The sequence below is a fragment of the Pipra filicauda genome, unplaced genomic scaffold, assembly GCF_003945595.2.
Source record: "Pipra filicauda isolate LSUMZ 115617 unplaced genomic scaffold, ASM394559v2 scaffold26_size5592650_pilon, whole genome shotgun sequence".
Classification (NCBI taxonomy): domain Eukaryota; kingdom Metazoa; phylum Chordata; class Aves; order Passeriformes; family Pipridae; genus Pipra; species Pipra filicauda.
The window spans coordinates 508,342-523,739 of NW_024104387.1; the positions used below are offsets into that span (position 1 = coordinate 508,342).

At 44.5% G+C, this 15,398-nt stretch overlaps 1 protein-coding gene across 1 annotated transcript in view; it reads right to left on the reverse strand.

The window, feature by feature from the left end:
- Nucleotides 1-3,831, reverse strand: part of PTPRJ (protein tyrosine phosphatase receptor type J) — a 71,989-nt gene extending 68,158 nt beyond the window's left edge. The window contains exon 1 of the mRNA XM_027737232.2: nucleotides 3,543-3,831. Coding sequence (XP_027593033.2) covers nucleotides 3,543-3,602 — 60 coding nt within the window. The 5' untranslated portion in view covers nucleotides 3,603-3,831. The remainder of the gene's footprint in view (nucleotides 1-3,542) is intronic.
- Between the last annotated feature and the right edge of the window lie 11,567 nt (nucleotides 3,832-15,398).

The window sequence follows — 15,398 nt, forward strand, 5'->3', positions numbered from 1 at the left end:
CCAGCCTATGCCGCTAAGGAAGCACTACACACATCCATGCCACGCTGGAAACAAAGCATCTATTGAGCACTGCAGAAGGTGCTTGTGTTGTGGGGTTTTGTGAGGAACATAAAGAAGCACAGGAAATTAACCTGTGTTGCAGTTTTAGACAAAAATGAAAGCCCTTGCACTTCAGCATCAACTGTCAGTCATCATATAAAAATAACTTGTCCTGACAGATGAAAAGTATATTTCTAAGCTCCTCCGACACAAGCACACTCAGTTCACAGCTACAGCTTCTCTTTCTGGCCTATGCTGTGTATGTTCAGGCCTGCTCAGGTCTCCAGATAAGTGATGTTCATACCCTTGCTTCTAACAGTGGCCATTAAAGGTTTTACCCCAGAAGTGCACATATAGTAGCAGCAAGGGAGCCTCACATTTCTAAAGCTTTATTCTTTTTAAAGTCTCTAAATGAGCTGTATGTAGACCTACCATAAAGTATTTGCAAAATATTTTTGTTAGATGGTACTTACTATTAAGTATTTCTTGCATGTGCTGACGATAACCCAGAATAATTTCATAAACTAAAATTTAGACTACTATATAGGAGAATAATCAACAAGAATGATTAAGGATGATTAATAATAACCAATATATAGCAGAAGTTATCTTACATGCAACATGCACACATGGTAAGCCCACATTTGAGATAAGACAGTTCTTCATTTAAACTCCTCAGTTGGAAATTCAGACCAGTAATTAAGTCATAATCCTATACAATCAACTCACACATTATCAGTAGTTTTGTGCACGGAATAAGCCGTAAGAACAAGCTATTAGGTCCACATAAAAGGCATTTATAATTCTAAGCACCAAAATAAGCACACAAACACCAGAGCTTAAAAGTCTGTTGCTCTTTTAGTAGTAGACATTAGTTGTCATTATCAGTAATATAATCACTCTCAATAAAAACACACAGAGCAAGGTTTGCTTTTAAACAACTCCAACCTTGCCCACTCTGTTGGAATTAATCAAAAATACAGAAGATGCTTATCCTTGAGTAAAAGACACCACAGAAAGATCATATGCCAGTCACACCCCTCCAGATCTGCCACGACACGGTCGTTCCATAGCTTGGGCTGCTTCCCAGTCCTTGCGTGTATTTGGGCCGACAATGCTGTCTGTGTAAGGACTGCTGTCCCCTCACCGACCCCACAGTCATCTGAAAGGCAGTGCAGAGGCCAGATCCAGCCAAGAGCCACTTCCATCCAACTTGCCGCCTTTCCGCTCAGGGGCTGGCTGGGAGACCGTAGACAAGACGCAACAGTTCTTACTGGCAACACACAAAGTCCAGCTCGTGCCACATGCCAGACAGTCCTGCCAGCCGCTGTCATCTTCTTACACCAGCTAAATACCTCACCAGGTAGTCCCAGGCCACATCCCTGCACCTGAGCACATGCCAGACCACAGCAACAACCGCCAACTCCAATATCTGCCTTAGCCTATGCAAAGAATCCAACACAAAGTGCAAAAGGGTGCCCTGTCAGAGAACATCCTGATATGTGAACGCATCTTGGAATGGACAACAAGACTATAGCGCTTAAAGTCAGGATTCCATCAAAGCAAGGCTTTATTCTGCATCCTTATTGCTTACAGGCTATATAAACAACCTTTTCACACACGAGTGATCCCACCCTACCTTCCGTAAGTGAACACAGGGAAATTTAGTCATTTCAAATCCGTGGATGATTTGCAGAATCACACCATCAGCAAGGACTCAGTTTACATCCTATTACTCTAAGGAAAAAGCTCCTAAGGGGCATTTCTCCCCACCTCTCTCTGTAGATCAAGAAGTGCTCCTAATGTTCATAACTTCACCAGGTGCTGATCAGCACTAGTTAAGAAGTCTGGTGAATGGAGACTTCCTTGCATCAGCTTTCACATTCACAGGTACACCTAAAGTCACAAATGAGACTGTTGTCTTCTCAGTTTTCAGTAATGACACCAGGAGCTGGGGAGCTCCTACCTAAAATTACGAGCCACACCAGAATCTGCAGATCTGTGTCCTCCTGTTGATGGGAACTCCGATACCATTGCGGATGACAGGACCTACCCAAGGATCTGCAGCTGGGTCCCAAGATGATGAGTTCATAAATATAACTACATGTAATTGAGGAGAGGGTCTATTTTTTTTTCCATGTTATTATTAATCATACTAGACACCAATTAAGACCCTGGCTTAGAAAATGTTAGAAGTAGATCATTATGTCACAAGATTCAGTTTGAGAAGAAAAACTACAAACCATAGAGGTCATGGTAGACAGATCCTGCAAGGCTATACCCAAGGACAATCCAGGCCTGCTCTGAGCTTTTCCAAAATGCTGGAGTACTTTGATACCCAATTCAGTTTTAGCTCTTATTTAGAAGATATTTTTAAGCCTAGGCTTGGTACAACAACAGAGATGGAATGACAAAACACTGCAAGGTACCTCAAACTGAAAGACACAAAAGGAGAAGGAAGCAAAGGTTTACAGTAGTCATTGGCTCCAATTACAAGCCAGCACCAGTGTAAGACAGGGGGAAAAAAATAGTTCAACTAAAGCAGTGGTACAGTTCTGTTCTGCAGCTCTCAGGCAGAACTGTCACCAAAAATTACTGAGCACCTTGGTCCATCCCAATACACATTCACACTTCTGTAGCAGAAACTGTTGAGGCAGAGAGGCCAAGGAGGTACATCTGGAATCAAAAGTTCAAGAAACCCCAAAACATTAGCGTTTGCAGCAGTCATGAAGTGTTCCTGCGGGAACACCAGGAATCTATCAGCTGAAAGAAGCACGGGGTGAAAGTCTACGCCAGCACGCTGTCAGTGGGTCACCTGGCAAGCGATTCTGATTTACATCACTGAAAAGTGTTCTTGGAAGAACATCCTGAAACACACCTGGGAACAGAACAGGGCCTCAAACCCAAGTGTGCAGGCAAAGTCCTCCTGCTGCCTTGCATCGCCAGGTCTGCTCACTCCGCACAGGGCAGGATTTTCCCGTGGAAACTCCACACTGACCCTGAAGGCTGTAACCCAGCGGGTGATGTGCACCACCGTCACGGACAGTGCGCAAATAACCTATTACTAATTAACCAGCAGCGACACGAGGACGGCAGGCTACAACGCTGGGGAGACGGGAGCCGTCTCTATTCTACCTAAGGCAGCTTTTAGCGGGGTAAACAACCGGGGCAGCCTCACGCCCCGACAGGAGCCACGCGGCTGTACCGCAGGGTCTCACCCTGCCCCATCCCCGCTGCGGCCGGGCGGGGCTCAGACCCCCGGGGGGGACAGGCGGGGAGAGCCGGCGGAAGCCGAGGCCGCGGGGATCCCGCCCCAGGTGAGCGCCGCGGCCCCCCCAGCCTCCCCTGCCCTCCCCGGGCGGCACCGGCGGAGCCGCTGCGGGACAAAGCCCCAGCTCTGGCCGCACACCTGCCCCGCCGGCCGCCCGCTCCCCGCAGCGCGGCGGGGCAGCCCCGGCGGGGGCAGGTGCGGCAGACCCCCGCCTCCCGCACGGCGGTCTCACCTCGGCCGGCAGCAGCAGCAGCAGCAGGAGGCAGGGCAGGGGCAGCGGCAGCCGCCTCATGGTGGCGGAGAGCGCTCCCCGCTGCGCGCACGGCCGCTCAGCCCGACGCCGCCTCCGCCGGAGACATGGCCGGGCTGCCGCCCCGCACCGCCCGGCGCCCCGGCCCTCCCCCGCGCCCCGCCCGCCGCCGCTCCCTCCAGCGCTGCCCGCCCCAAGGAAAGGCGGGGGCACGGGAGCCGCGGGGGAAGCCGTGCGCGGGGCGGAGTGAGGGGGCGAGCGGGACAGCGGCTGCTGGAGAGCCGAGCCGGTCACCTCCCTCCGCCGCTGCTTCTCGCCTCCTCCCGCCGGCTCCTCGCCCAGGGCTTAAATGGCCGTCTTGCAGCGGGCGGAGGGTCTGCGGCTGGCCCTTCCCCGCCTTCACCCCTCCCTCTCTCCCGCCCGGCATCTGACATTTCCCCCCAGCAGGGCGGGCGAGGAAGTGGTTCCCTTCGAAAGTTTCCCGGCCTCGGTGCGCACCCCCAGAGGGAGCCTCGGCGCGGGGAGCGCCCTGGCCCTCGGACGATGCCCGGGGGCGGACGATCTGCGAGAGGGTCGGCGGTAACACGAGGTTAACCCGTGTTAACCTCCCTCCCTCCCTCCCTCTCTCCCGCTCCGGCGGGAGCGCTCCGCACAGGGCCCCCGGCGGGGTAAGGGGCAAATGAGCCCGGCCGAGGGGATCGTGGGTTTGCTGCAGTGAGTGGCTCCATTTGTTGCGCCATCCATCACCCCCAGGCAGTCCCCCCAAAAATGTCCTCTCCCTCTCTAGGCACTGTTTTGGACATGTTTTATCCTTGTCATCAAAAGGGACATGACATCATCAAATGCAATTAGTTTTATAACCTTAACTTACTTCCCATGCTTAATACGCTGTTTCACATTTCATTCATCTTGGAGAAAGGAAAAGGAGAGGCAGGGACAGTTTACAGAGCCTATCTTTAATTACGGAAACACTGGCAGTCGTCATTTTCTCAAAAGTTTTGAGCTCACATGTTTGTAATTTCCCTGTCTTTTCTGAGCCCTCAAAACATATGCATAGCATTAAGGAAGCAACTATTTCAACAGGAGTTCATGAGAAGACTCAGAAGAAGGAGGACATTGGGGTTGTTCAGTCTGGAAAAGAAGACTCCAGAGGGACCATATTACAGCCTTTCAGTATTTAAAATGGGTTTATAAGAAAGATGGGAACAGACCTTTTAGCAGAGCCTGTTGTGATAGGACAAGAGGTAATTTTTATAAACTAAAAGACAGTCAATTCAGACTAGATATAAGGAAGAAAAGTTTTACAATGAGCATGGTGAATCACTGGAACAGCTTGCCCAGAGCAGTTGTAGATGTACCATCCCTGGAAAAATTAAAGGTCAGGTTGTACGGAGCTCTGAGCATCCCAATGAAGATCGCAGGGGAGTTGAACTAGATCACCTTTAAAGGTCCCTTCCAACCCAAACTGTTCTATGGTTCTCTGAAGGCACAGAGATACCTTACTGTTTGGGAAGTTGAGACTTATAGCTGGAGTTAAACAGTGTAGGGCACCCCTTCATATCAATAAGATTTGTAGGAAATAATTAATTACTTCAGAAAAGTATTTTTTAAATACTAGGGAGTATACACTATACAAAAAGAATGAATAAAACCACCTTTTCATCACTTTCCATTCAGTGCAAAGCACCTGAGAATTGTTTTCCAGCTGAAGATTCCTCCTGGTAAACCACACAGCTGACAGAAGTCTCACCAGCTGCAGTGCTGACATAAACCTATCATTTGGAAATTACAGCTCTGACTCCTAAAAGAAATCCCTTGTAGCTGTTCCCTGTGCCTGGTCAGAGCTCCAGTGGGTCTAAGCTGCCAAACTGCAGCTTCTGGCCAGGCCAGGTTCCATTGTCTGGGTTGCATCCTAAGTTCAACCGACTGCCTTCGTGGGTGACAGTGCACAGCTGAACTTGAGCAAGCACACTTGGTCATCCTTGGCTCCAGCCCAGTGAGAACAATGTGGTAGCTTTTTTAATTGCATGCCTTTTCAGTACAACAACCAGTAACTAATCCAGTTGCCCTTGAAATTCAGTGGGAATCTCTCCACTGATGTGAGCAGTAATGGCAGCCAGCTCTGAAAGAAAAAAATTCAATAAATTTAAAAAACTTGGAAAATGCACTGAGAGAGCAAGAAGTGGGGTTCTGATCTGTTCAAATTTCTAAGTATCTCCAAACTGATGTTGCCATCCCCAGACTCTAGACATCCCTGGGCTCTCAAGTTCACTCATTCTTCTCTTCTTAAGAGGCCACAGAACCCAATTTAGAAGCGACGGGCATTGTATTTCTATGTTAATTCCTTGCTCCAGAGAGCAGCTGGGCAGCTACATCACTATTACAGGAAGCTAAACTCCTTTCACCACACTGAGTCTGTCTGGATCCGGTATAACTGGTGAGGTTTTCGCATAGAAGCTACATGGAATCTGTGATTAATTACTTTCTCATTAACACTTGTGGCTGAGTGTATGTCATATGACTGCTTGTGTGTCAAGTACCTGAACCAGGAGGCCTATGAAGTTCTGGAACACACATTTCTAGAGCATCCACAATAGTTGAGGACTGCATTAAATTTGCTTGTAGAGATATCTAAGCAGAGTATTTCTAAGACTGTAGTATAAAATTACTGCCTATCTTTAATTTTAAGCATAACTGGTGCCATCAGTAGGATTTATGCACAGTAGGTTAAACTGACACACACAGAGCATAGAAGGCTTGTTACTGTTTCAGGTACCTCCCTGACTGACTGTTGCCAGATCTCAAGGAAAGGACTAACTCCTTTCCAGAGACATTTCTTGGGTGGAAGTGCTTTATCAGGGACTCTGTCTGCACTGAAGGAGTGAGCTGGGAAGATTCATTGACATTTGAATAGACTCAGATATGCTGAAAGTGGCTACAGAAAAGAGAAAAAAATGCCAAGAAACATCGGGCACTGACAGGTGTAAATATTTTGTAATATAAAATAGAATTGCAATTTCCATTTGATTTCATTGAAGGAAAAAAACTGGTAGCAATCGAACTTTTTTTCTTTTTTTATTTACAGATTCTGATGAAATGTTTGTGTCCTCCAGACTGTTTAAAATTCTGGGAGGAATGTTCCAAAAAAGCTTTTCTGATTTTGAGAGCTCCACGGAGAAAAGAATCACACATGTACCTGATTGCTTCCTTGGATCAGTGTCTCAGCTCTTTATAGGATGCTCTAGTTCACAGATAGCTGTGCAGACCTCCTGAAAGAGGTGGATCTCAAAGAGCTGTGATTCATGCCAGAATCAGACTTCACATGCTGAAAATGGAAAAGAGAAATTAAAAGCCAAATTTTTTTAAGTCTTCAAGGTGTTAATTGTTAAGCAGCAATAACCACCACAACACAAACAATTTCCTAGGAATTAGAGACTCAAGGTTGCCTTTCAGGCCACAGGCTCTTCACAGGTTGTTACTAATCTGCTGGAAGTTCCCTGAATTACAACTGCTATTGCCTTATTGTTTCTATAGCTGAGTTTTGTTTATTCTACAGGCTTTTATTAAAGCTATATGTGTGACAGGGTTATAAAACTGGGTAGGTGTTGCTCCTGGGCTAAAGCTTCTACTATACTTTCGTCTGGAAGTTAATTTTTGCATCTGAGTCATAAAACCTCTTCAAAAGGGTGCATCAGAAGTGTTTCCACATCCTTATAATCAAGTTTTTGAACAAGAGACCTAAGCTTAAAAGTCACCTTGGGCCCCTGCACACAAATGCAGAAAGAACATGCAGGCATATTACTTATGGGTGCTCTAGTTTGCACCATAAGATATACTACTTATGCTCTGGGTAGAGAAAAAGAGAAGACTGCAAAAATATGGTGACCCAAAGCTGTCCAATTTGGAGCAGTTACCCTGGCTGATAATATTTGTTTTTCACTGAGACTGGCGATAGAATATGGTTTAAAAGGAAAAGTTAAATATGGCTATATTTAACTGCATACTCCAGCCAGCCTTGATCACAATAGTGTGTTCTCATTAGTTATTCCCAGTTTCATTCATCACCTCAATGTGCAGTGTCAGCCAGAAGCATCAAATTGTTGAGCATCGTCAGGAAGGGTGTTGAGAGCAATGCAGAGAGCATTGTTTTGCCAGTGCATAAAACCCAGGTGCACCCACATCCTGACTCATGCTTCTCACTGCTCTCAGCATTGCAAGAAGGACATAATGCACTGAGGAGAGGTACTGAGAAGGGCAGTACCTCTTATCAAGGGAGCCTTAAAAAGCTGAGGATTTTCAATGAAGGGAGGAGAAGGCTCCCTGGAAATAAGATGAATGAAAAACTTGTTCAGTAAATCCCATTTAACAGTTATAGTAAAGTACTTTCTTACATGAGCTTGTAAAATATGTAGTCACGGCATGTTTTAAAGGCAAACAATATGAGCAGTTCCAAAAAGAAGGTAGACAAATTCATGGACAACATGTCCACAAACAGGGAGAAGGCAGAGATGAGTCTATAACTTTTGGATGCTGGGAATGGTACTCAGATAGGAGTCATATTTGTTTGCAGTTCCTAAACAGAATCTCCTAATGTCACTGCTGGAGACAGGATACTGGGTTGGATGGATTCATCACTGACTGAGCAAGCAGCACATTCCTTAGCTGCTTACAGCAGCAACATTCAAACCAGTACAAAGTATAAGCATAGAGCATATATAAAACAAGTGGACTACCCTTTGGCTTGCTACCTCAGCAACACAGGTAAAATGTAACAGCATAAGTTACTATTCTGATTCGCAAGGGAGGAAGCACTCTGTGCTATGATTTCAGACTGAGGTCCAGGAAGTGCTGCCTTGAAGTCGTCAGATTCAGTCATTATGGGACCTCTGTGACACACACAGAATGCCAAATGAACTTCTGTTCTGTCCAGCCTTGCTCAGTGCCCTGAAGGTATGTGGGGCCAAAGTGCTCCTTCTGGTTGACATTGCTCTGGCTCTTCTTTACACCACTTCTGATCATAAAAGAGCCCATCAGGCTTCCATGTACCCTGAACCCAGAGATGAGTCTTTTGGGAACGACTCACAAAGCAGAACTACAAGCCCCTTTTACATTGCAATAGAGGAATAAGCAGAGAATAAACTAAATTGTGCATGCACACAATGTGCAGCATTGTTGCAGGAACAAATGCAGTTCTAATACTTTTAACTAACCTTGAAATAGAAAGACTGACTAAAGGTCTTTACAGTCGAGGGATTCTTTGATTTTAATTTTGGTTTGTTGGGGTTTCTTTACATATACACAAAAGTAGTAAGAAAAGAGAATGTAAATTGGTACAAATATATTTTTGTTTATATATTAGTTCAAATGGAAGATCACAGCACACAATTCAGTCTCTTTACATGAGCTCATCAGGAACACAAGAAATACAGCACAGTAAATGAGAAATCCTCCTTGAGAGCAGAGCAGTCCATGGGAAAGATGTTACACTCCTGGAAATGATAGTGGGATGAATGTCTTCATGAGTGCTGAGGACCTTCCTGGAGTGTCAATCTGCAGGCAGAAATCAAAGAATTTACAGCAAACACTACACTAACCTCAGCAGCAGCTTTGGTGACAAAGCAGAGTGGATAAATATCACATCTGGGGATGGTCCTACCATCAGAAGTGATGCAGAAAGATTTCAGATGCTGGGCGTGGTTCTAACCTGGTTTCTGCAGGTACAAGCTCTCCACAGCCTGTAGCTGCAGGAGGTACTGGCTGGGGACTGCTGTGTAGTATTTTAACTCCTAAACATTATTTTTAATTTTTTTTTCTCACATTCCTCACAAGGAATTAGAGGTGCATCGAGCTGCTGGCAGAGCCATCTTTCAGATGGGGCGTAAAGTAGACAGGATATTCAAAGAAAACATGTCACTTTTTACAATGAGAGGAAAGTTAACTTGAATTCTGATTAGGCCAGGTTTGGGATGGTTTTCTTTTGACTGAGGGGGAGAAGAAAGACAGTTTTTATGTGCTGATGGTCAGCAAAGAAAACAGAGAACAAGCCTTTTTGTTGGCTATTTTTTTTACACAACTCTCAAAAAGACTTCAAAGTGCAGTAACTGAAAATTACTTCTTGGAGGTGGGTAACACTTTCCATCTATGAAGTTCATTCAGTGGCCAGCTTCCTTTGTGTGGGAAGGCACGTGGGTGGGAGGATATCTTTCACATAACAATTGAATGAAAAATATGCATTAAAACCCCACAGACTGCCACACTCCAAAGCACTGAGTCAGCAGTGCCCTGGGCCAACCATGTCCTGAGGTGCATTAGACAGAACATCACCAGCCAGGTCAAGGCAGGTGATTGTCCTGCACTGCTCTGCACTGGTGTGGCCCCACCTCAAGTTCTGTGTGCAGTTTTGGGTGCCACAATATAAGATAGGTATAAAGCTACCCTTCCAAAGAAGGGCTATGAAGATGCTAAAGGGCCTAGAGGGTAAGCCATATGAGGAGTGGCTGAAGTCACGTGGCTCGTTCAGCCTGGAGAAGAGAAGACTGAGGGAAGACCTCCTGCTGGTCTACAGCTTCCTAACAAGAGGAAGTAGAGGGGCAGGCACTGATCTCTTCCCTCTGGTCACCCAAGGGAATGGCCTGAAGTTGTGTCAGGGGAGGTTTAGGTTGGATATTAGAAGGAGGTTCTTCACCCAGAGGTTGGGCACTGGAACAGGCTCCACAGGGAAGCGATCACAGCACCAAGCCTGACAGAGTTCAAGAAGCATTTGGACAATGCTCTCAGGCACACAGTATGATTTTGAGGGTTCTTCTGTGCAGGGCCAGGAGTTGGACTTAATGATCTTTGTGGGTCCCTTCCAACTCAGGATATTCTATGATTCCACAGCACCTGACCTGCCTCTGACACAACAGAACATTTTTGTAAGTGACTCGAGTCACCAGCCTTTTAAACAGGTAATCTTCTACACAGAAAGGAATGGACTCTGTTGCAGTAGGAAAGAAGTCATGGTCCTACAGCCTGTCTCAAATGCAAGGTCCTGTGTAATCACTAGGCTTCAGCCACGAGTAATGTCATGGGTTGCAAAGGGTTATTGCACAATAAATATGCATCAGAGTTTTACTCAGACTCGAAGAAAGGGCAAGAGGAAAGCCATGCTCAGTATAGGCAGTCCCTGTAGTATTACCAAAGGGTAGAGCCATAGCTCAGCTGCCCCATATAGGAGAAAGAGCTCTGAGGTGGCATTTAGAGCCAGGAAACAGTGACTGGCAGGATTCTGGGAAATACCAAAAGCTGGCAGCCTGTGTAGCTGGCAGGAACATTTCCCCTTCTCCACTTGCCATTTTTTTTGTTCTTGTCTCCAAGCTCACTAAAGAAATGCATAGATGTTTCTCAACATATCAGTGGAATCACTTTCAATCACTATTTATGTCCCATAAATGATGCCATATAATCCAAATGAAATAACACCAAGCTAATTTTAAAATTGGTACTACAAAACATTACCAGAGCTGAGTCTGCTCTCATGAACGAGTGAAATCACCTGTCTCATGCAAACTAGCAGGTGTGTGTATGACTGGGCACCTCTGTCAAGGGCATTGGAAAACAGAGTGGCTGGATAGCTTATGCTGTCCAGAAGTCCCATCTACCATGATCTCTTACAACACATCCTACCCCTTTTAAGAACTGAAACCTTAAGAAACTTCCCAGAAAAATCATGGTTGTGACACCACTTGCAAAAATACTGATACTTTAGCAGCACCAAGATTTCCACATCAAAGGATTATCATTCTAGAGTCACAGATGACTGCTGAAATCCCAAAGTGACAGATACCCGTTAAAGAAAGAAAAAATTAAACGGTTAAAAGTTAAATGTGTTGCAATTTATGACAAAATGACCGAGCCACCTTTTCCCTTCTGACATTACAAATTGGGGCAGGTGGGTACAATTTGAGTGCTAGGCTTTTATAACTTGTTTTGCTTATCCCCCCCCCCTCCAAATATAAATAATAATGTGGAGAAATGATGAAAAATTGCATCCTTCCAAGTAGGATGCATGTCAACTACATCAGGAAAGGACCATTTATGGATATCCTAGGAGAGTAATTAGTATCTACAGTGTCACTTAACTTTTTGTCTATTGAGGAAATTGCCCCTAAAAGTTGTGCTCATTTCACACATGGTACTGAAGAATGAATTATTTCCATAGCAATCTACATTTGGCAATACTGTAATAAAGTGGGAGAAGCAGTTATTTGAGCAATAAAACTACTGGCTGGAATACAACTGGCCTGTTTTACATATAACCAGTATTTTCCTGCACAAATACCTGCTTTAAGATAAACACCTCTTGCTTTTTACAAAGGTATGCAAAAAAACTGTCAGAAGTAAAAAGGCAAAAATGAAGCAGTGAGACTGAATCCCTGGAGTGTTCATATCCAGCACTGAGAGACCTAGATCAGCAAGATATCCTAAGACTCCTCTTGGTGGATATCATGTCCTTATTTATTGTGCTCAAACCACTGTGGTTGAATTGGGAAGGTTTCAGTCATCTGGGCAGCAACACATAGCAATTGAGCTTAAACAGCAGGATGGCAAGAAGGCTAGGAAGACATCTGCCTGGGAAGAAAACAAAAGCTGACATAAAAAAATTATCAGTTCACATCCCAGCTAGCATGGCTGAACTCCCTGGCTCTGAATTTGCATCTCTGCACTTGCAACTCTAATACCTGGTGATGTGCTCTGATCTTTGTTCATTTACTTGTCCTGTCTGACTGGAAATAATGTTTTGGCAACAGCCTGCTATTTACTGTGGCATCACAGCCCTAAATATCCTTTAAGACCTACTGAGGCTTAGCTGGCCAAATTCTTATGCTGGCCTTTCAACTCTCAATGACAGCTGAGTGCCTAGCTTGCTTATATCCATTCCAAATATCCCACGTTCTGTTTTTTGATAACATATTTTGAAATATCTATTTTTAAAACTATCTCCCTTCTATCTACCACTTGAACAGTCAGTGCTGTTGTACAGCCTCCTGATGCTACTGGGAAAAGCTCTTAAACTAATGCTCACTAAACTCTAGTTGAGTTCTAGTGAGCAAATGAAATAATAAGCTACACATCAAATGATGAAGCTTTGCTATTGCTGTTCCCCCGTGTTCTTCTTGCATGAGAACAGCAATGATACACCAGCATATGGCTCTTAGGATTACTAGTTTCCATGTGCAATGCTTCCACCTGCAATTCCTCAGTTAAACAGGCTGTTTTGAACAGTACTTCTCCTCTGCAAGAAAACAAGAGTCCAAACAGCAAGGAAGCCACATCCACAACTAATAATAATTCCTGTGGAAGGTACAGCACCTTTTAAAAACTGATGGATTAGATTCAACCTGCTTCAATAGGCACTCACCAGGAAATAGTCCAAGTTAATTTTACAGCTGACAGCTTAAAAGGTTGGGTGAATAATCTGTTCTTTTAAAATGGAAAACTTCCATTCTCTGAAAGATCCTGGACTTCCCAAAATTCATCTATACAGATATACGCTGTTGCAGCAGCTTCACAGGATATGAAAACAAGCAATCATTCCTTTCTCTACTTGCCCTCCTTACTCATTGCTGCAGAGCAGAGTAACTCCAAAGCACACTAGTGCAGGAAGGCAATGGCTCTGTGGACCACGTTCCCTGCCAGAGGTGATGTGGCTTTGCTCTCTCTTTTAGTCCCAGTGAGCCTTGACTAAGAAGCTGTACCTGTCACCTCTGTTGTTAGTTGAGAGATTAGGCACTTAACTGCTTTCAAGTATATACTATATGTGGTTCTACAGCAGCACAGTTGCTCAAATTAACTGTGTCACTCTAAAACCACTACTTTTTGGCAAGAAGTAGCAGTGGCCAGGCAGAATGGAAACAGGAAGAGAATAGCGTGAGGGGGGAAACAGATATCAAGGGCATGGCAGAGAATTACTGCCATGGAGAAAATGCCATTTTCTCCATGACATTCATACCTCCAGGTGACACCAAAGCAAGGAAATAAAGATTTTTAAAGCAGCTGATCAAGAATAAAACAAACTGTCTAGAACATGAAATCAGGAGGTGAAAAGCAAGGAAACGCTGAAATTAGTATTTTTTCTTTTTAAAGGAACATTTCTGCTGCTGTACCATCAGTCTAAGTAGAGGTAGGACTCAGTCTATGGCTGCAAGCACTGCAGAAGAGGCCATAAACACAATGCATGGGTTTTCTGTCAGACTATGCTGTCATATTCCACAAAGCAGACAGTGCTGAGGCTTTCTGCTAGGACTAAGCTCTTCACTCTCAGTATCTGGCTTCTTTGTGCTAATGCACTCTAAGAGCGACATTCAGTGACAGATACCGGGGAAAAAAATCATTGTCATGAGAGTACTTGGTATGCCCATCTACCACAATGATTTGACCAGCTTTGGCTGGGTCCCAGGCAAGTAGGTGTCTTTTCATTTCATAGCAGTATGTCCTTTTAAAAGATTTCTAATCCCTGTAGTTCAGGAAAGCAGGAGATAATGGAGGATGTGCTTATGCTTCTTAGTGATTATCAGAGGGAATCATAATGGAGCATTTGCACAATTAATTCATTTCCTATATCCAGCATACTAAATTAATCTAGGGAATAAAACTGATTAAGTTTCTCTTCTAAGAAGCATATTCTTTCTGCACCAGAACTTGATCTTGCATTTACTATTTATATATGATTTGGTGAGATAAATATGATCCAATTTAAATGACTGGTTGCAGCATCAATCTTACCTAGTCTGTAAGCCAGCTCTGATTCTACAGGAAGGATGTATCTCCAGTATGGAACAATTCTTTGTCTAAAGGTAGAAGATTCAAAATTAAAGATAAAACCATGAATATGTTGATCTGAGTAACCAAGAGATTCTGTTTACCTATCAAAACTTCTGTTTGCTGCTGTCCTTCTCAAGAGATCCTCAGGCCTTGGCTTGTCCAGGTCTCGAGACACAGGAGGATTAATCTTGATTGCTGTCTGCATGCTCATTAAAACTTTTGGTTTCCTAAACAAGCCTTATAGTTGAGAGAAATAATTTGGATTTTTCTTTAGAGGATTTAAGATTTGGTGCAGTAATTCCTCCCTTTCTTGTATGAACTTTTCTGGTGTGTGAAAAAGGTCCCCACTGGACCTTGGGGCACTGTATGGGCTGAGGTTAATGAATGCATAGGCAGGAGAAAAGTAATAGCTATAGCAGAAAAACAGAAGAGGTGGGAAATTTATTTAGCAGTCAGTGGTGGTGCTATTCCTTTCTAGAGTGTAGTTGCCAAGTAGACTGTGTATTTTCTCTCCCCTTGTTCCTCAGCCCTCCTTTTCTGGACACACAAGACTGCAGTACATGTCCTATTACTTCTATAACTCATTTATCCACAAATGTGGGCCATATTCCTTCCTTATATCCCACCAGCTACAGAACTTGCTTTAGTCATGTGAGCTTTACTGCCTCATCTAGGCTGTGGCAGCATAAGCTGGAAGAGAGCTGTTAGTCAACAGATAACCTTGCTCTCAGGATGTCCTGCCAATGCCCATTCCCTCCTCAGATGACATCAGGTAGGCACCTATTGACTAGTAAACCCAGTAAGGAAGCATTTATATCAAAAGCAGGAAAGACTCCAAGCTTTTATTTAAAATAAAATATGATTGGATCCTGGAAACATGATCCAAAAGCTCCCTAAGGGATCATCACCCAGAAGGTGGGAGGGGTGGGGCAAAAAGGGCAAAGAACACAATTTACACGTTCATTTCATGGTCTCTAAACACCTGGCAGAGCCAGAATGAAAGTCTGGGGTATGAGGAGCTTTTGACACTTTGTA